General features: G+C 43.7%; 1 protein-coding gene across 4 annotated transcripts in view; it reads left to right on the plus strand.

The window, feature by feature from the left end:
* The window catches only part of CHAMP1 (chromosome alignment maintaining phosphoprotein 1), a 36357-nt gene extending 32287 nt beyond the window's left edge, over positions 1–4070 (plus strand). For all 4 annotated transcript variants that reach the window (XM_030201485.1, XM_030201487.1, XM_030201486.1 and 1 more), the window contains one exon: positions 419–4070. In XM_030201485.1, coding sequence (XP_030057345.1) covers positions 486–3434 — 2949 coding nt within the window. In that variant the 5' untranslated portion in view covers positions 419–485 and the 3' untranslated portion in view covers positions 3435–4070. The remainder of the gene's footprint in view (positions 1–418) is intronic.
* The last annotated feature ends 16959 nt before the right edge of the window (positions 4071–21029 follow it).

A 21029-nucleotide genomic window follows, 5' to 3' on the forward strand; every position in this document is an offset into this window, starting at 1 on the left:
TCTTTTCTGTTAATTAATAGCATTCCTTTTCCATGTTCTAATTTTGTTTTCCTTTGTAAACTGCTTTGTTACTTTTTTTGTAAATAGTGGTATATCAAATGTGAATAAACATTTAGGAAGGTGACCCTAAAGCTCCATATCAAATGGAACATGCTAATCCCGGCTTTACTCCCATTCTGTCTTTGGCCTTGTGGCTTTTTTCCTTAACTTGCTGCATCCTAGAAATATGACAGTTGAAATCCATGACTGCAATGGGAGTAAATTCAGGACTACTTTAGTCTGGCCCTTTTGTCATAGAGCTATAATACTACTGTAAGTAAGCATTTTAAGTAATGAAGAAGAATGAGAATATATATTTCAAGAATGGTCCTATGTGATTATTTTGTTATTACAGTATGCATGTTTTTCTATGTTACAGGAATTCAGAACTTTGCGGTGTAGAAGAGAGCCAAGTGTGCTGCCGATTTCTTTTTTTAATTGACTAGATGAAGATGGAAGTTATCCAAAAGTTGCATGAAACTTCAAAGCCATTAGAATGCACTCACTGTAGTTTCAGAGGCAGCGATTATGAAAATGTTCAAATACACATGGGCACCATCCACCCAGAATTCTGTGATGACATGGACATGGCTGGCTTAGGAAATCTTATCTTTTATCAAAAAAGTGCAAAGCTATTTCATTGTTACAAATGTTTCTTTACCAGCAAGATATTTTGCAATGTATATTATCATATAGTAGCCCGCCATACAGTACCAGAAAAATGGGAGAATAATGAGAAAAATGATTTTGAAGCAGGTTCAGGGTCCAAGAAGATTAGAAACTCTGACATGGAGCATTCTACAAAGACAAGTGAAGATGAAAAGTCTATGGATGATGATGAAGAAGATGAAGAGAAACCAAGTGTAACTGAGAAACATGAAGAAGAAAAATCCAAATGTTGGCAAGATAAAAAGGAAATAATAAGCCAAGAAAGTGTTTCTACTTTCAATAGCAGTATTGAAAAGAATGATGGAGATTCAGTGGATGCAAAGGACAACAAATTGAACAGTGATCAAAAACAGTTAGAATTTGAATCTAGTGATGGCAGCTGTCATTCAGAGAGCAAAGAAAATGACAGTATTTCTCAATCAAAAAATGTAGTTGACTTTTCACAAGATACGCCTTCTCAATTAAGCAGTATCCTTTCAGAAGACAAACCATGTACAGTAGAGACAAAGCATGTATCAGAGCCATCTGATGGAGATACTCCAGGTCTCACAAAAAACATAGTGGAATTTTCAGATGTCGATGAGATGGTTGCGCCATCAAAAGATGTGCCAGAATTTTCAGATGATGATGAAACCCCTGCTTTATCAAAAGGTATGTCAGATTTTTCAGCTGAAGAAATTCCTTCTGTTTCAAAAGATGTGCAAGAATATTCAAATGTTGGAGAGACTCCTGCTTTACCTAAAGACCTGCCAGAATATTCTGAGGAGGAGGGTACTCCTGCTCCCTATAAAGAATTGCCAGAATATTCAGAGAAGGAGAATACTCCTGTTCCCACTAAAGACCTGCCAGAATATTCAGAGGAGGAGGATACTCCTGCTCCCTCTAAAGACCTGCCAGAATATTCAGAAGAGGAGGATACTCCTGCTCCCTCTAAAGACCTGCCAGAATATTCAGAGGAGGAGGATACACCTGCTCCCTCTAAAGACCTGCTAGAATATTCAGAGGAGGAGGATACACCTGCTCCCTCTAAAGACCTGCCAGAATATTCAGAGGAGGAGGATACACCTGCTCCCTCTAAAGACCTGCTAGAATATTCAGAGGAGGAGGATACACCTGCTCCCTCTAAAGACCTGCTAGAATATTCAGAGGAGGAGGATACTCCTGCTCCCTCTAAAGACCTGCCGGAATATTCAGAGGAGGAGGGCATCCCTGTTCCCTCTAAAGACCTGCCCCAGTATTCGGAGGAGGAGGGCAACCCTGTTCCCTCTAAAGACCTGTCAGAATATTCAGAAGAAAATGACACTTCTGCTCCCTCTAAAGACCCTCCAGAGTATTCTGCTCCCTCTAAAGACCCACCAGAGTCTTCAGAAGAGGAAGACACCCCTACTCTGTCTAAAGACCTGCCAGAATGTTCAGATGATGAAGAAGTTTCTGTTCCATCAAAAGACAACACAGAGTTTTCAGAAGATGAAAATAATCCTGCCCTGTCAAAAGACAACATGGAGTTTTCAGAAGAGGATCTTGGCACTTCAAAAGATGACATGGAATTTTCAGAATACAAAGAGACTCCTGCTCAATCAAAAGACAACATGGAGTTTTCAGAAGATGAGGGGGATCTTGGACTTTCAAAAGATAACATGGAATTCTCTGAATACAAAGAAACTCCTGCTCAGTCAAAGTACACAATGGAGTTTTCAGAAGATGAAGAAACTCCTGCTCAATCAAAATACACAATGGAGTTTTCAGAAAATGATGAAATTCCTGCTTTGTCAAAAGATATAATGGAGTTTTCTGATGGTGAGGAGTCTCCTGCCCAGTCAAAAGAGATATCAGATTTTTCAGAGGATACAAGCTCTATTCAATTAAAGGACAAACTGCAGTTGTCAGAAGATATGACTTCTTGTACCAAAAGTATATCAGAAGTATCAAATCCTAATGGAACGCCTACTAGATCAAAAGATTTTCTCGAGTTTTCAGAAGGTGAAGCTACGCCTGTTAGATCAAAGGATATTAGCGACTTTTCAGAAGATGAAATTACTCCTGCTAGGTCAAAGGTTGCAACAGAGTTTTCAGAAGATGAAGATACTGCTGAAGCAGAAGATCAAGTGGAAACTTCAGAAGATAATTTAACCTTTGATCAATCAAAGGATGGACCAGAGATTTCAGAAGATAAAGAAATTTTAAGCAAGGAAGAGGAACTGTTAAAGTACTTGCGGCGTGGTAAAGGAAAATATTATTGTAAAATGTGTGACATTCGTGCTATGAAAAAAGGTGCTGTTATGCATCATTTAGTTAACAAACATAATATCCCCAGCCCATATCAATGTAACGAATGTGGAAAGAATTTTGTTTTGGAAAACATTCTTAAACTCCACCTTGCTGCTCATACTAAAGGTGTGTTTAAATGTGATCGTTGTGGTTTTCAGTCAAATCATCCCAGAGGCTTTAAGAAACACCAAACCCACTGTATGAATCAACACAATGAAGAAGCAACTAAAAGCCCATATCAATGTAACGAATGTGGAAAGAATTTTGCTTTGGAAAACATTCTTAAACTCCACCTTGCTGCTCATACTAAAGGTGTGCTTAAATGTGATCGTTGTGGTTTTCAGTCAAATCATCCCAGAGGTTTTAAGAAACACCAAACCCACTGTATGAATCGACACAGTGAAGAAGCAACTAAAAAGCTTTTAGACTTCCAAGAACACACTGAGGAACAAAACTGATACAAATAAGTGACTTTACTTAGTTGTGTTGTATTGATGTGTCATGCTGAACTTATAAAATGCTCAGCTGTTAGCTAAGCCTTGAAGATTATTTTCCAGGAACATATTTAGTTTTTACCAATATGATGACGATGTTGGGGAAATCTCTTGAGTTTTAGAAATCCAAGATGTAGGGTAAGATTTTGAACAGAAAGTGCTAGCAGGAAGCTGCAGAAGATTTTTGTTGCACGTAGCATATTTAGACAAGTTTCTTGTCAGAAATATCTTTGCTACAGAGTTAGAGTCACCCAGTCTGTTCCTGAGTAGGTTAGGGGAAGGAGAGATTAGAAAGGCTTTGCAGTTTTTCTTCATGATTGTCCACCTTCATGGAAAAGAGATGATTTTGATCCTGAACTAGTGCCATTGTACTAAACATTTGTCTCATAGACACAAGATAGGTAAAATGCTTTAGTACATATGTCCCACAGTCTTAAGCTTCCAGGAAAAAAGTTGCATTAATATATGAGCAGTTACAAGGAAAACTACAGGAAGTGAAGAAATCATGTTTTTTCCCAGCATCCGTACATTAATAGGTTTTTAAATCCATGTTGCTCTGTTGTCTGTTCCTAATTATGAGGTACATAAAAAGTGAAAACATTAGCAAATTGCTGTGTATTCTGTATTCCTTTTTTTTGTATTGTAGTCTTTGTCTCTGCAATTATTTTGTTGCTCTCTGGCTTCTACATCAGACAGAACTAGTGTTTGCTAGTCAACAGCATCATAAACCTTCATATACAACTACCTGGGGTATTTCCATTTGTTATTCTGTAACCTTCCCAACCTCAGTTATTGAAATAAGTCCTTGACCAGGGACAGCAGCCTGAAGTCCCTTTAAGAACTTTATATGAATGCACCCTGCTTCTGGCCAGTTGGTGTCATTATTGAGCAGTGGCTTGGACTGCTGCATCCATAGTATCTGCAGCCCCTGCCAAAGAGCAAAAATTAATGTGATGAAACCTAGATCTCCTACCTGATAAGATGCAGCAATGGCTGAAAGCGAAGCAGAGGAAAAATGTTTTAGATTAGAACAAGAATCATAGCCCTGGGGAGGGGGGGGGGATTTGGAATCAAAATCAGAAAATATATTTAACACCCTTTCTGTGATGAAATATGGAATGACCTCCTGGTGGAAGTGGTAGAAGCATTCATAAATGGAATTGAGAAAAACCATGGTTAAGCACAGAGACATGTTATCAGAGGCATATTTTCAAAGCACTTAGCCTTCTAAAGTTCCATAGGTTTCTATGGAACTTTGGAATGCTAAGTGCTTTGAAAATGAGCCCGATTTTAATTAGTTGCCAAGAAATAAGGGAAAATTAATGTGGGTGGATTTACATCAGGAATGAAATTGGGCAGACAGAATGGGCCATATGAGGCTTATCTGCCTCATGTTCTGTATTCCCATTTCCACTGTGCCACTGGTCAGCCACTGCTTCTGTCACTTGTGCTGGTATCCTCTATTTAAAGGATAAATTATTAGTGTTATCAAGGCTCAATAATGTATCTGCTGTAACCAATGCTAGTTGTGTTTCTGAAATCATTAGGTTTTCTTCCACTAATTAAAAAAAAAGCCTAAGTAATTAAGGGCTCCTTTTCCAATGCCACGCTAGTGATTCCAGAGCGGCAAATGTGATGAAACCCATTCAGTTACTTTGGGCTTTGATGCATTTGCCATGCCAGAATCGCTAGTTCGGCTTTGCAAAGGGAGCCCCAAGTGCATTGACTTAATGAAACCTGTGAAAAGAGAAAGGAAGAAGTGATTAATTAGGAAGCTCTGTAGGTAGTTATTAGTACACAACAAATACCTTATCTATCCATTGCAGCTTGCGTGATTCATGCAAAGCTGTGTCAGTAACTAATTGAGAAATGTAAGTAGACAGGTTATAAAAAATCTTGAGTGATGTGAAGGCAGATTGTAGAACATGGAGAGGAGAATACACTCACCTAAGTCAAGATGCGGGTAATTCCCTTATTTACAAGACGGTCTGCCAAATGTACAGCCTGCTGTAAAATAGGTGCAGTGTCAGGCCACATCCAGAGAAAGCAGCGATTTAAGTAAGCTACATGTGAGTAGCTTTCTAAAATCCTTGCACCCTCTGTTAAGGGCTCTGATTGCAGCACCAGTGCCCCCACTCCTAATGCCAGCTGTCCACCCTGATGCGCACCCCTCCTTGCAGCACAGACCCATCCCCCTGCCAGATTAAGCCTCCACTTGTGGGCAACAGGCCAATGCTTTGCCGCCAAACCACTCCCTGTGCTTATGAGGGGTTACTACTACTACTATTTAACATTTCTAAAGCGCTACTAGGGTTACGCAGTGCTGTACAATTTAACATAGAAGGAGAGTCCCTGCTCAAAGAGCTTACAATCTAATGTCTAGGGGAGTGGCAGTGATGCTTGCTTGCTCCTGTCATGAGGCATAGACCATCCAAAATGGCTGAGACATCTAGTGCTAATATGGTATGTCTAGGGCGTTAGGCTTCCGTAAATTCCTATATATGGAAGCCTGATCCCTAGCAGTAGTACTGCAGTGTACTAATAGAGATCTCATGATCATTTTTGATGGCCTGAACTTCGAGGATGGAGCAAATGGGAGTTACTCCATATCCACCCCACTAGATACCAGGGACCCCCGTTGAGCCTGCGGAGTGTGTTGGGGTTGCTGGACAGGCAGACATTTCCTTAGGATGTGCTATGGGGGGGGGGGGGGGGGGTAGAGTTGGCCTGGAGGATATCTGCTATGTGTTGGGCTATTGCTTACACGTGGAGGCCTTCACCACAGGCTTTCTCCAAGGGGGGTATCCGCTGTGAGAAAGGGGCTTGAAGTAGGAGGAACAGTATTAAGGGGAAATATGTTTTTGGGACAGGCAGGGGATCAACTGTTGTGCGGTTATCTTGTAGGATGAATGGATGAGGGGCTTTAGTATTAACAGCTGTCCTTACAGCAGGCAGCTGTAAATAGCAACATCTGTGTTTCTCAATACAGTCCTGGATTCCCTATGTGAAATAAGGAATCCAGGTTTGTATTGTAAGCCTGTCCTGACTTACCTACACTGCCTTACCATTGAGATGTATTCACCTTGCCCACCTGTCAATGGCCCCTGTTCTGAAGTGATATTTAAATTTCTGGGCCTCTCCATCCATGCTGCCACTTTCATATGGGGATGCTTCTAAAATAAGGGCCATAGCTTCATAAAAGATAGATTTGTTTTTGTTATGTATATATTATGCAAGATTTTCGATTTACATCTGAAAAGACTTCTGGAACTCTGGAAAAATAAACTGGTCAAGCATGTGTAATGCATAACAAAAAAAGGCCTTGCTGGCAGCAGAAAGGATGGAGGGTAGATTAGAAATTGGGTAGATTGCTATCAACACAGTAGATAGGTATAAATGGGCAGACAGAGTGGGCCAAGCAATCCCTACCTTTCACCATCTTCTCTGTTTTCTTGTCTTCTGTACCACTGGAAACAAAGAAGAAAAAGGGGGTCCACTCCTTCCACAATAACGCAAGATCTGAGGATACAAAAATAGCATCCTCTGCCACTCACCACTGCATTGCGCTTTAAAATTCTACAGTGTGACTGATATTGTGGTACTTCTACACCGGATGAGTCATTTTAGTAAATCTTTATTCATTTTAAACTCAATAATAGTGGTTATCACTCAACCATGGTGACATGAACATGCACATCGTTCAATCTTGTACCTGTGTCCTGGTGAGGCACTTCATGATGCTGCATATAAACTGGTGAGACAGCGAATGCTACATACCTGTACAGGGTATTCTCCGAGGACAGCAGGCTGATTGTTCTCACTGATGGGTGACGTCCACGGCAGCCCCCTCCAACCGGAAACTTCACTAGCAAAGGCCTTTGCTAGTCCTCGCGTGCCGATGCGCACCACGCATGCGCGGCTGTCTTCCCGCCCGAACCGGCTCGTGTTCGTCAGTCCCATATGTAGCAAGACAAAGACAAGGGAAGACACAACTCCAAAGGGGAGGCGGGCGGGTTTGTGAGAACAATCAGCCTGCTGTCCTCGGAGAATACCCTCTACAGGTATGTAGCATTCGCTTTCTCCGAGGACAAGCAGGCTGCTTGTTCTCACTGATGGGGTATCCCTAGCCCCCAGGCTCACTCAAAACAACAAACATGGTCAATTGGGCCTCGCAACGGCGAGGACATAACTGAGATTGACCTGACAATTTATCCAACTAACTGAGAGTGTAGCCTGGAACAGAATAAACATGGGCCTAGGGGGGTGGAGTTGGATTCTAAACCCCGAACAGATTCTGAAGCACTGACTGCCCGAACTGACTGTCGGATCGGGTATCCTGCTGCAGGCAGTAATGAGATGTGAATGTGTGGACAGATGACCACGTCGCAGCTTTGCAGATCTCTTCAATAGTGGCTGACTTCAAGTGGGCCACTGACGCTGCCATGGCTCTAACATTGTGAGCCGTGACATGACCCTCAAGAGCCAGCCCAGCCTTGGGCGTAAGTGAAGGAAATGCAATCTGCTAGCCAATTGGATATGGTGCGTTTCCCCACAGCCACTCCCCTCCTGTTGGGATCAAAAGAAACAAACATTTGGGCGGACTGTCTGTTGGGCTGTGTCCGCTCCAGATAGAAGGCCAATGCTCTTTTGCAGTCCAATGTGTGCAGCTGACGTTCAGCAGGGCAGGAATGAGGACGGGGAAAGAATGTTGGCAAGACAATTGACTGGTTCAGATGGAACTCCAACACCACCTTTGGCAAGAACTTAGGGTGAGTGCGGAGGACTACTCTATTATGATGAAATTTGGTATAAGGAGCATGAGCTACTAGGGCTTGAAGCTCACTGATTCTACAAGCTGAAGTTACTGCCACCAAGAAAATGACCTTCCAGGTCAAGAACTTCAGATGGCATGAATTCAGTGGCTCAAAAGGAGGTTTCATCAGCTGGGTGAGAACGACATTGAGATCCCATGACACTGTAGGAGGTTTGACGGGGGGCTTTGACAAAAGCAAACCTCTCATGAAGCGAACAACTAAAGGCTGTCCTGCTTGTGCTGGAAGCTGTAGGACTGAGCTCCCGGTGGGCAATTTGGAGGCTTCAAGGCCAAATTGAGGGTATATCCTTGCCGGACTATTTGAAGAACCCAACGGTCGGAGGTTACAAGAGGCCACCTTTGGTGAAAAACTTTCAACCTCCCCCCAACCGGCAGATCGCCTGGCACGGACACGTTGATGTCGGCTATGCTCTGCTGGAGCCAGTCAAAAGCTCGCCCCCTGCTTTTGCTTGGGAGCCGAGGGGCCTTGCTGAGGCGCACGCTGCTGACGAGAGCTCGCGCGCTGGGGCTTAGCCTGGGCCGCAGGCTGTCGAGAGGGAGGATTTTACCTACGCTTACCAGAAGAGTAGGGAACAGTCCTCCTTCCCCCATAAAAACGTCTACCTGAGGAGGTAGATGCTGAAGGCTGCCGGCGGGAGAATTTGTCGAAAGCGTTATCCCGCTGGTGGAGCTGTTCTACCACCTGTTCGACTTTTTCTCCAAAAATGTTGTCCGCTCGGCAAGGGGAGTCCGCAGTCCGCTGCTGGATCCTATTCTCCAGGTCGGAGGCACGCAGCCATGAGAGTCTGCGCATCACCACACCTTGAGCAGCGGCCCTGGACGCAACATCAAAGGTATCATATACCCCTCTGGCCAGGAATTTTCTGCACGCCTTCAGCTGCCTGACCACCTCCTGAAACGGCTTGGCTTGCTCAGGAGGGAGCTTGTTCACCAAGCCCGCCAACTGCCGCACATTGTTCCGCATATGGATGCTCGTGTAGAGCTGGTAGGACTGAATCTTGGCCACGAGCATAGAGGAATGATAGGCCTTCCTCCCAAAGTGGAGTCTTTGCCCGGGGGCGCCGAAGCATGCTCTCTAGAACTCTTAGCCTTCTTTAGGGCCAGATCCACCACACCAGAGTCATGAGGCAACTGAGTGCGCATCAGCTCTGGGTCCCCATGGATCCGATACTGGGATTCGATCTTCTTGGGAATGTGGGGATTAGTTAGTGGCTTGGTCCAGTTCGCCAGCAATGTCTTTTTTAGGACATGATGCATGGGTACTGTGGACGCTTCCTTAGGTGGAGAAGGATAGTCCAAGAGCTCAAACATTTCAGCCCTTGGCTCATCCTCCACAACCACTGGGAAGGGGATGGCCGTAGACATCTCCCGGACAAAGGGCGCGAAAGACAGACTCTCGGGAGGAGAAAGCTGCCTTTCAGGGGAGGGAGTGGGATCAGAAGGAAGGCCATCAGACTCCTCGTCAGAGAAATATCTGATGTCCTCCTCCTCCTCCCACGAGGCCTCACCATCGGTATCAGACACAAGTTCACGAACCTGCGTCTGAAGCCGTGCCCGACTCGACTCCGTGGAAACACGGCCACGGTAGGAGCGTCGAGAGTTGGACTCCCTCGCCAGCATCGGCGAAGCTCCCTCCTCCGACGTCGGGGAGTCTGCCTGGGAGGCGGCCGTAGCCGGTACCGCAAGCGGTACCGGTACCGGAGACCTCACCTCGGGCAAGGGGCCAGCCGGCACCTCACTCGACGGTACCGTTGGCGCAAGCACCCCCGGTACCGGAGGGGAAGGGCGCAACAGCTCTCCCAGAATCTCTGGAATAACGGCCCGGAGACTCTCGTGCAGAGCGGCTGTGGAGAAAGACTGAGAAGCCGATGCAGGCGTCGATGTCAGAGTCTGTTCCGGGCGTGGAGGCTGTTCCGGGCTGTCCAAGGGGGAGCGCATCGACACCTCCTGAACAGAGGGTGAGCGGTCCTCCCGGTGCCGATGCCTACTGGGTGCCGACTGCCTCGGCGACCCAGAGTTCTCGGTACCGAGACGGGAAGGAGACCGGTGACGATGCTTCTTAGATTTCTTCAAGCGAAGCATGTCACCGGAGCTTCCCGGTACCGACGAGGAGGATGTAGAATCCAGCCGTCGCTTCCTCGGGGCCGAGGCCGAAGAAGGTCGATCTCGGGGGGGGCTGTACCGCAGGAGCCCTCAGGGCAGGGGGAGACCCACCCAAAGGCTCACCGCCACCAGCAGGGGAATGGACAGCCCTCACCTGCACTCCAGACGAAGCACCACCGTCCGACGACATCAGCAACAGCAGAGGTCCCGGTACCACCGACGTCGACGCAGCCTTTCGATACCTCGGTACCGACAATGCCGAAGGTAGGGGCCTCGATGCAGTTGATGCCGAAGGTAGAGGCCTCGATGCAGTCGATGCCGATGCCGAGGTCGAAGACTTCAATGCTGTCGACGTCGATGCACTCGATGCCCGTGCTGTTGTCGTCAAAGAGCCCGAGAACAACACGTTCCACTGGGCCAATCTCGCTACCTGAGTCCTCTTTTTTTAAAAGAGCACAAAGACTGCAGGCCTGCGGGCGGTGCCCAGCCCCCAGACACTGAAGACACGAAGCGTGCCTATCAGTGAGCGAGATTACCTGGGCGCACTGGGTGCACTTCTTGAAGCCGCTGGAAGACTTCGATGACATGGGCGGAAAAATCACGCCGGCGAAATCAAAATTTGCGATGATGACGAAGGGCACCAAAAAGAAGGGAGAAAAACCCGAATTGAGGCCAAATAGGCCGGTCCCGAAAGCGAAAGGAAACTTACTCGGGAAAAAGCTGGAAACACGGGAAAAGGGTAAAGACCGATCGGTCTCTCTTTTTTTTTTTAGCGAAAATCGTGAAGATGCGCGAGGGTCAACTTGAGGGGCATGAAACGGCGGTAAAACATGACCGTCCCGAGCGCGGAGAAAAGAAGACTGACGAACACGAGCCGGTTCGGGTGGGAAGACGGCCGCGCATGCGCGGTGCGCATCGGCGCGCGAGGACTAGCAAAGGCCTTTGCTAGTGAAGTTTCCGGTTGGAGGGGGCTGCCATGGACGTCACCCATCAGTGAGAACAAGCAGCCTGCTTGTCCTCGGAGAATGTGCGGTACGTTTAATTATTTTTTAAAGAAAGCTTAACAATAGCTTAAATAAATAAGAGCACCTATTTTGATTGGGTCACTACTTGTATCTTTGCCACATTGTTTACCAGGTGTACAACAGACTTCACAGACCTGTAAGAAACTGGAAGTTTATGCTGTGAATGCTCATTGTGGCCCCTGGAACTGTACTGAGACAACCAACTCATTTCACGTAGGTCATTTTTTCAAGGCCCTAGTGGCCTGTAATGTTGTAAGCAGTACATAAGAAGGGACCATAATACTTAAGAGACTGGTTGACTTTATTTTCCATGGATGCAATTTTGCACTACCCAGGATTTGTTTCTACATATCCATCCATTATCAGAAATTAAATTGGTTGAAGAAGTTTTTCTGTGTGGGTTCCATACTCAGAATTGAGTTGATTAATGACGATGTTCAGGTAACACTGCAAGACATGACTCAAAGAAACTTGCCTTTGGATAGGGACACTTTGTGCTTAAGAAATGTTTAATATTGTGTAAATGCTAAGAGAATCAAGCAGAGCCTATCATTGGCGGTCTAGCAGTAAATTTGAGTCTGTTTGTATGCTAGCATTATAGCTTAGTTTGTGTTTTAAGGCCAAAAATACCAGTTTTTTCTAAGATCATTCACTACCAGTATCTCTGTGTACTGATCGCCAAGACAAAGTAGAGGTTTTATGTATATGGAAAAAAGATTAAGCAAGTTGTTTGTATTTGAATTTGCAAGCTCTATTGGATGGGTTTTTTTTTTTTTAATCTATGCTGGGGTTTTTTTTTATTTTTGTTTTTCTTTGAGTGTTTAGGATTAGAATAAACTTTTCTGTTAGCATTTTTCATGAATATGCTTTCAATGTATATTATGCTAATTCCGTGTAGCTGGTTATCCTATTTATATGCTTGATAGTTATTATTAGTTTGATGTTTGTGTTTAAAAGATTTATTTTAAACTTTGTAACTTGTAATTACCATACACTACCCTGAGCTTGGAGTGGTATAAAATTGAATACATTTTTGAACTTTTCTGATGCCTGCATTCCTTTTTTAAATTCCTTTCTCAATAGATATAAAATGTGTTTGTTCTCTATAACAGTATTTTCCAAATTTCCCAAGTTGGAGCTGTGACTAAAGGCCCTGTTTACTAAGCCGTGGTAGAGGCACATTCGTATTTTTAGAGCGTGCTAAACATTAGCACATGCTAACCACGTAGATGCCCATAATATTCATATGGGAGTATTTTTAGCACACGCTAAAAACACTAGTGCACCTTAGTAAACAGGGCCCTAAGTGTTTTAGCACCCAGTACAAGTAAGCATATTTACACCATGCACCACTTTCTTTCTCCGTCCTCATCTTCAGTCCTCTTTCCAACTGTTGTCCTCTCCAACTTGGATGGTAGGAGGAGGGCTGCGGTCTTCTGTCATTTCATCAGTAGCTGGGACATGCTTGCATTTCAATCATGTTTCTTTTTTGGCACGCAAGGAGTTGATGGCTTAGGTAGTTGCCCTTCCTTGTCCCACCAGACCAGTCCAGACAGATGGGGTTGTCTCCTCCTACCAGCAGATGAAGTCTGAGAACTATTGACCAATGATGTCATGCTGACTTATGCAGTCTAGGTTGATCAGGTAGAATCAGTCTGGAGAGCCTTAAATTTTTAAATTTGGCTGTTTCCAAATTAAGATTGATTTGGCCTCAGCAGTTGAACTCATGCTCCTGTCATACCAGGTGGTGCTACCCCTAATAGGGTATAATGTCTGGGTCTGATCTGCATCTTGAACAGATTACCAAAAATATTGAAAGAGCACATCTCAAAACTTTAATTTTGCACAGCCCCGCCAGACATGTAGGAACAAGCCCCCATTCCCACACCCTCCAATATTTATCCTCCCCAGTGCCCTGCATCTTAGTTTTCTTCTCTGCTGTATAGTACCACCGGTATAATATTTTATAATCGCTGTCCAGCAAATTACTGGCTTTAATACCCAGAGCTTCCCTTGTAGCACCCATTCCAAGTCTTTCAGGCTGTAATATAGTGGTCCATCTCCCTCTCAACATTACTCATAATATTGTATAGATTTGTTACATAATCCTTTATACCCTTCTTCTGGGACACCGACTCTGGGCTTCAATTCACTCCCAAGATCCACCCGAGTTTGCTTGGTTAAGTAGTGTTTCACCTGATAGTATTGGAACACTCCCTGTTCATCCATTGAATACCATTAATTCAGAGTGTTGTGGTCCAATAGCTGCCCACCATCAAGGAGTTGTCCCACCACTTAATATACATGCTATTCTCCTTTCTAGGGAGTAAAGTTGAGTTATAAGATATAAACCTGGAATATTGCTTGATGCCTAATAGCTTCAGTTTCCATTTTCCCCACAAATGTGATAGTGCCACAAATGGATTTTCTAGTTTCCTCCCCTGCACCATTTTGTCCAGTATCCGTAGTCTCGGCCAGAGGAGCACATCCTCCTGAGCATGTTGTTGTAACTCCACCCATTCCTTTTTACCTCACTTCCTCCAGTCCTGCAAAACCTTATAGCAGTGGTTCCCAAACCTCTGCTGGGAGAACCTCCAGCCAATCAGTTTTTCAGGATATCCACAATGAATATTCATGAGAGAGCTTTGCATGCAGTGGAGGGAATGCATGCAAATCTCATGAATATTCATTGTGGATGTCCTGAAAACTTGGCAGGACAGGTTTGGGAACTTGTTGGAGACTGCACGTGAAAAACTACTCATCCCAAGGAACACCACAAATAAATTAGCTTTTCTTATTAATGAATGTGCAAGATAAAAATGTTAATTGGAGGAAAAAGCTATCATTGCACTGACCTAATGAAGGGAGCAAAGCTCTTGAAAACTAATGACAAATACGTTATCAATTCAACAACAAAAAACAGAGAAATGAACGCAGATAAAGACCATATGGTCTGTTCAGTCTGTCCATCCATACCATCTGCTTATCCCTTTCTCTCTGTTAGAGAGCCTGTTACCTGTCCCAAGCTTTCTTGAATTCTGATATAGCTTTTGTCTTCACAGTCTCCACCGAGAAGCCATTCCTTGTACTCACCATTCTTTCTGTAAGGAAGCATTTTCTCAGGTTATTCCTCTGTCCTCTTTCACCTTCATCCTATGCCCCCACATTCCAGAGCTTCCTTTCAATTGAAAGAGATTCGCCTCCTGTGTCTATACCTTATCTCCCCTCACCTGCCTTTTTTTCCAAAGTGTATGTATTGAGATCTTTAAGTCTGTTTCTATACTCTTTATGATAAATACCACTGACTATTTTAGTTGCCACCCTCTAGACCAACTTTATTCTGTTTATATCACCTAGAACAGAGATTCCCAAACCTGTCCTGAGGAACTTTGAGTCGGCAGGTACAGTATTTAGAATACCTACAATTTGTCCTGTTTGTCCTAATTAGATTGTAAGCTCTGTTGAGCAGGGACTGTCTCTTTATGTCCACTGTACAGCGCTGCATACATCTAGTAGCTCTATAGAAATGATAAGTAGTAGTAGTATTCATGAGATAAGTTTTCATGCAGTTAGGATAATCAGACTTATAATTTGTTTAGTTTAGTTATTACTTGCTAATAATCAATAGGACCCCGTCTCCCCAATGTTGCAGACTTTTGTGGATGATGTTAATTCAGTGATTGCCTTTGGAAGAAAGTTTTCTTCTTTTTCTTTTGTATTCTTTATTGATTCCTGCCACATTCGGTACAAGCATTGTTGCTTGGTTATCTTTTTATGTTTTCTTATTCTCTGAAAATCTCTATATATAAAAGGCACCTTGATCGTTCTAAATTTGTAGTTTCAAGATCCCATGAGTGTCTGCCCCGCCCCCGCGTCACAACGTGATGACGTTGAGGGCGGAGCAATGACATTCAACAAATTGGATTGTCATTCGGTAATCTCTGTTTCCACTCCCCAATGCAGCCGTCATTCCCATACACTCAATACCAACCAACATCGGTGCTGGACCCCCGCCCACAGTCCCCCTCACCCACCCTCCTGCTGCCGCTCGCTCACCGTTCCACCGCCCTCCCTCTCCTCTCCGACTCTGGCCATGGTGCACGACGATTACTACACACGAGCAAGGAAGCCTATTGGTTAATCTCTGTTTCCACTCCCCAACACAGCCGTCATTCCCATACACTCAAAACCAAGCACACAGACATTTTTTTCTTCTTCTGAGGAGCGCACACACACACATTCACTCTCTCGCTCACACACACTCACTCTCACATACACTCTCTCAAACATACACACTCCAAGGAAAACCTTGCTAGCGCCCGTTTCATTTTTGTCAGAAATGGGCCTTTTTTACTAGTTATAAATAAAACAAAAGTTTGCATGCTTGTCCCATGCATATTTATTGTGGATACTCTGAAAACTCGACTGGTTGGGGTCCCCCTAGGACTGGGTTGGGGACTGCTGACCTAACAACTTCTTGTTTGAACTTTATTTCTTATAACAAAGAGTAGAAAATAGAGATATGCATGGGAATTTTTCATTTTGTTTTTCGACTTAATTTTCTGAACGTTTTCAGTTTGTTTCACAATTTTGTGTTAAAAATGTTTTATCACGACCTAATTAACAAGACACACACAATAATCTGTCAATGTGCATTAAAAATCAATTTAGCACACATTTTTAAAGGTTTGCTAATGCAATCATGTCCTTAGTAGGAACTATTCCTGTTCTTCCAGGAGGTGACAATATTTAATCTAGGAAGAAACCAGTTTCTACTTCCTCACATTAGAACTGATTTAAATAAACCCCATGAACTAAAGGAGCCTCATTGTATATATTAAAAAAATATTCTGTCAGATTCTCATGTTTTCCCTTGACATGCCAGGAAGTACACTAAAGTGAATGCCCAGAAACAGATTTGGTAAAGCAGCAGTACTAAGAAAAACCCATTTTTTTTCCAGATACATTAGTTGCCAGATAAAATCTCATCTGGATTTTTATTTTGCTCTTGAGATGTTATGCTTTGGAAGCTCCTGCCTAACCACTTACAATTGCTGGAATTTGTAGATTTTCAGACCAAATCTGTCTCTCTAAGTTCAAAAGAGCAGCTACAGGCCTTCGCTAGCCAGAGGAACGTGCCAGCATTTTAACCTTTAAGGCTGATGGCATGGAAACCAAGGAGGAGCATCTCAAGATAAGGACACCCTGACAGCAATTAATTTAATCATGTGAGCATGGAAATAAACGGGCTATGCATAGAAATATACAAAAAGCAGCAAACATAATGATCAACATCTTAGCTGGCAGCTCAAGATTCATAAATTACACAAAGTTACTAGAATATGTTTTAGATTTTTGTCTGCTAGATGGCACTGTAGACTGAATAATTATGAGGTGACTTATTTCTGCATAGTGCCCGCTGGTGGGAGATGAGCCTGCAGTTCATGCAGGCCTAATGTAAGGAGGAGCTTAGCATGGTTGATGCTGTGGGAGTATGTGGGGAGGGGGCAAGGGCAGGAATGTGTGTATCATGAATGGGAGATTGCTATGTAGGAGCCTAGCTCTCCCACACATGGGAAAATGACAGAAAAGGACCAGCTATTGGCAACCACTATGGTGGTAGCCCATAGTCTGATGGGAACCACCACCATTTTAGTCATCCCACACAGTCCTGCAGAGCTAGTGTCTTTCTGGTAGAGCTTCTTTCCTGTGTAGGAGAGGGACCCCAGTTTTTCCTGCAGTGCCTTCTTTCTCTTGTCTAAGCCTTCTTTTCACCTGATTTTGTATTGGTCATGCAGTAGACCTTTTGTAAGATGCAGAAGCCTGAAACCAAAAGAGAGGTTGAGCTACTTTTGCCTGATCTTACTCCTTACCTCTTTTTGTGGAGCTATGCCCTAATAGACCTAAGCTATCCAGAAAAATGTTAGACTGGTCTGAGGACCCTCCTCCTGGATTGTTTGGGGGAGGGAGGTGGAGCAGGATTTTGCCCCCCTTGAAAGCCTGGAGGAGGAAGACCAGTCCTCAGAAGGAGATAGTACCTCTGTGCTTAGGCTTTTTGAGAAGGAAGAACTTGCTTCCCTTATTCCCAGTTGAATGGCTCAGTGGTTGAGGATATCCCTGAAGACAATCCCATTCCACAGTTCCCAGTGAGTCCTGAATCACCTCTGAGGGAATTTGGGACAACCTTTTTAGCATGCCTATATAATTTCTAAAATGTTATGTATTCTTTTTCAGATTTTATACAGCTGCACATCTGAGCATGTGGTTAATTTGTTAGAAAGACCATGATCTAGACATTTTTTTGTGTGTGTACATGATCAACTTTTACTATTGTATCCTTCAATTAAAGGTATGTGTTTTAAATTATTATTATATTCTTTATTCTCATAGCAAGCAGCATATGCCTGGAGCAATCTACCTATGACCACTAAAGACAACGTATCTATCCTTTAGTAAAACATGAAAAACTTTAAAACAAATATTTAGTTGTAAAATTTTAGGATTTATTGTTTTTATAGTACTTAATATTCATTTCAGTTTCTAAACTGTAAAGTTAAGCTTTGACTGCAACCACCTTGGACTTTTTTGCTGTGATTAAGTGGTCAAAAAGCTTCGTATTGTATTGTATAGATATTATAAATTTACCAGGATCTCTTCTAGGTCAGTGGAATTGGTCACAATGTGTGGGCAGCAGGTTCAGCCTCTAAGGCCGAATTTGGCCCATTTTCTTTATAAAGGACACTGGAGATGAGCTGGAAAAGTTTGTGAAGTAAGTAGGGGTGGCTAGGACTCTGAAGCTTCCAGAGGATGGGGTTCATCCATCCTCTAGGGATGCAATAAGCCAAATTCATTTTTAAAGATGCAGGGTGTTACAGGATGGAAAAAATGACTGCTTTCCCAGTCTAACTTGTGTCAAGGTAAAACTTGGCCTTTTAAGGGCTCTCGGAAGTGAAAGAGTAACAGTGCTGGGACTTTGGGATCCCTGTGGTCATCCCAATGAAGGACAACAGGTCCCCTGAGTAATATCAGTGGGCAATCACTCACAATGGTTTTATCAAGAATTGATCCACATCACATCAAACCAGTTGGCGTTGATATTGTTTGGAAAGGATACTCCCTGGAACATATAACTTGCCTTTCAAACAACTTTATTGATGGTGGTGAAAATTATTCTGGAAAGGTTCAAGGGTCTAGAAGTAATAGTCCTAGTCTTATTCAGAGAACAGGGACACAGTCAATATTCCATCTATTTTGTGATTCCAAAGAGTGGACAGCAACTTCTGTCCCTTTCTTGACCTCAAGGGTGTCAACAGATGTCTTAAAGAACCTTGCTTTAGTGTGGAGATTCTTATCTCTGTTATCATGGAGGGAGGGGGGAAGGAAAAGAAAAGACATATTTGTCCATAGATCTCTCAGGCATTTTTAAAGCCTGGTAGAGCTCTTCTAGTTCAGAGCACTGCTGTTAGGATTGGCCAGAGCACTCAGGACTTCTTCAAGGTGGTGGTGGTAGTCATGGCTTATTTATGGAAGGCATTATGGTTCATCATATTTGGATGATTGGTTGATAAGAGTCAGATTGGAGAAGGAAAGCCAGAAGGTCACTAGGTTGATTCAGTTCCTAGAAGACTTGGACTGGGCAGTAAAATAGGCAGAAAGCAATTCAATTCCCAATTCGTCCTTAGAATATCTGGGGGCTTGCTTCTATTGAAGGTGGGCCAAATCTTCATGACATAAGAAAGGATATCCAAGTTGCTGACTCAAATTGAGAGATTTCTCTCTGAGAAAAACTTCTAGGATCAATAGTGGCATCCCTGGACCTAGTATTCTGGGCAAGAGTTCACAAGACTCTTCAGTGACTCAAAGTTCTCCCTGCTCTCAGGAGTTCAAGACCCAGTTCCTGTGCCACTTTCAGCAAGGGACAACTTGGTCTACCACCAAAATTCTCTTGAAGGGAATGAGAACCTCCACCCCTACCCCCACCCTACGGTTGCATTATACTCACATCAGACGTAAGCCTAGTGGACTCTGGTGTTCGTTTGCACGGACAGGGAGCACCAGAACTTTGGTCCAAGATCAAAGCTGCATAGTCTGTAAACAGACTTGAAACCAAAGTCATCAGTGTAGCTCTGTTGCATTTTGTAGACCTAGTGAAGTGAACAGCGGATCAGGTGCTCTCGGGCAACACCATAGTAGTTTCAAATTTCATTATAGATTTAATATACCGCTCAAGAGAAAACTATCAGAGCAGTTTACAATAACAAAAATATAAATTGCAGCACAGAAAAAAACTACAATAATATAGGAAAGATAAAGAACAGAGAAGGGAAAGGGAAATGGGACTTGATATACCGCCTTTCTGTGGTATTTTGCAACTACATTCAAAGCGGTTTACATATATACAGGTACTTATTTTGTACCTGGGGCAATGGAGGGTTAAGTGACTTGTCCACAGTCACAAGGAGCTGCAGTGGGAATTGAGCCCAGTTCCCCAGGATCAAAGTCCGCTGCACTAACCACTAGGCTACTCCTTCACAAAGAAGGTAGTCTGAACACTGACACTGCACAAATCCAATCCACAACTCCACATATCTAAACAAAGAATGGTGTGTGTGGCGTGTGGTAGTGACCCGGGAAACAAAAGCACTGTTCTGGGTGGAATGGAATTTCTGGCAATGTCATGGGAGATACCTAATGCTTCCGTCCTTAGTTCCTCTTTAGGGAAGGTCCACGTTTCTTCTTTGAAAGTCCTTATTCCAGTTCATCTCTATTCTGTTCTCTCTAAACCAACATGCAGGGGTTTGTTTCTTATTCAATTTTTGTTGGAGTTATTAGGGCTCTTGTAACAGTGAGTTTTGTAACCTTCTGTGGAGGAGTAATCTAATGGTTAGTACAGTGGGCTGAGAACCAGGGGAACCAGCTTCAGTTCCTCCTCCTCCTTTTACTACTATTTATCATTTCTGTAGCGCTACTAGACATATGCAGCGCTGTACACTTGAACATGAAGAGACAGTCCCTGCTTGACAGAGCTTACAATCTAGTCAAACAGGACAAATAAGGGATAAGGGAATTACTAAGGTGGGAATGATAAAACATGGGTACTGAACAAGTGAGTAAGGGTTAGGAGTTAAAAGCAGCATCAAAAAGGTAGGCTCTTAGCCTAGATTTGAAGACGGCCAGAGATGGAGCTTGACGTACCGGCTCAGGAAGTCTATTCCAGGCATATAGTGCATCAAGATAAAAGGAACGGAGTCTGGAGTTAATGGTGGAGGAGAAAGGTGCAGATAAGAGAGATTTACCCAATGAAAAGAGTTCCCGGGGAGGAATGTAGGGAGAGATAAGAGTGAAGAGGTACTGAGGAGCTGCAGAGTGAATGCACTTGTAAGTCAATATGAGGAGTTTGAATTGTATGAGGAAACAGATAGGGAGCCAATGAAGTGACTTGAGGAGAGGGCTAATATGAGCATAGCGACACTGGCGGAATATAAGCAGCAGATTTCACACTGAGCAAGTCACTTAATCCTCCACTGTCCTAGATACATAAACTTAGACAGTGAACCTACTAGGGCTGTATCACAGACATCATCCTCTTTCCATGCA

The sequence above is a fragment of the Microcaecilia unicolor genome, chromosome 4 (assembly GCF_901765095.1).
Source record: "Microcaecilia unicolor chromosome 4, aMicUni1.1, whole genome shotgun sequence".
Taxonomy (NCBI): Eukaryota; Metazoa; Chordata; class Amphibia; order Gymnophiona; family Siphonopidae; genus Microcaecilia; species Microcaecilia unicolor.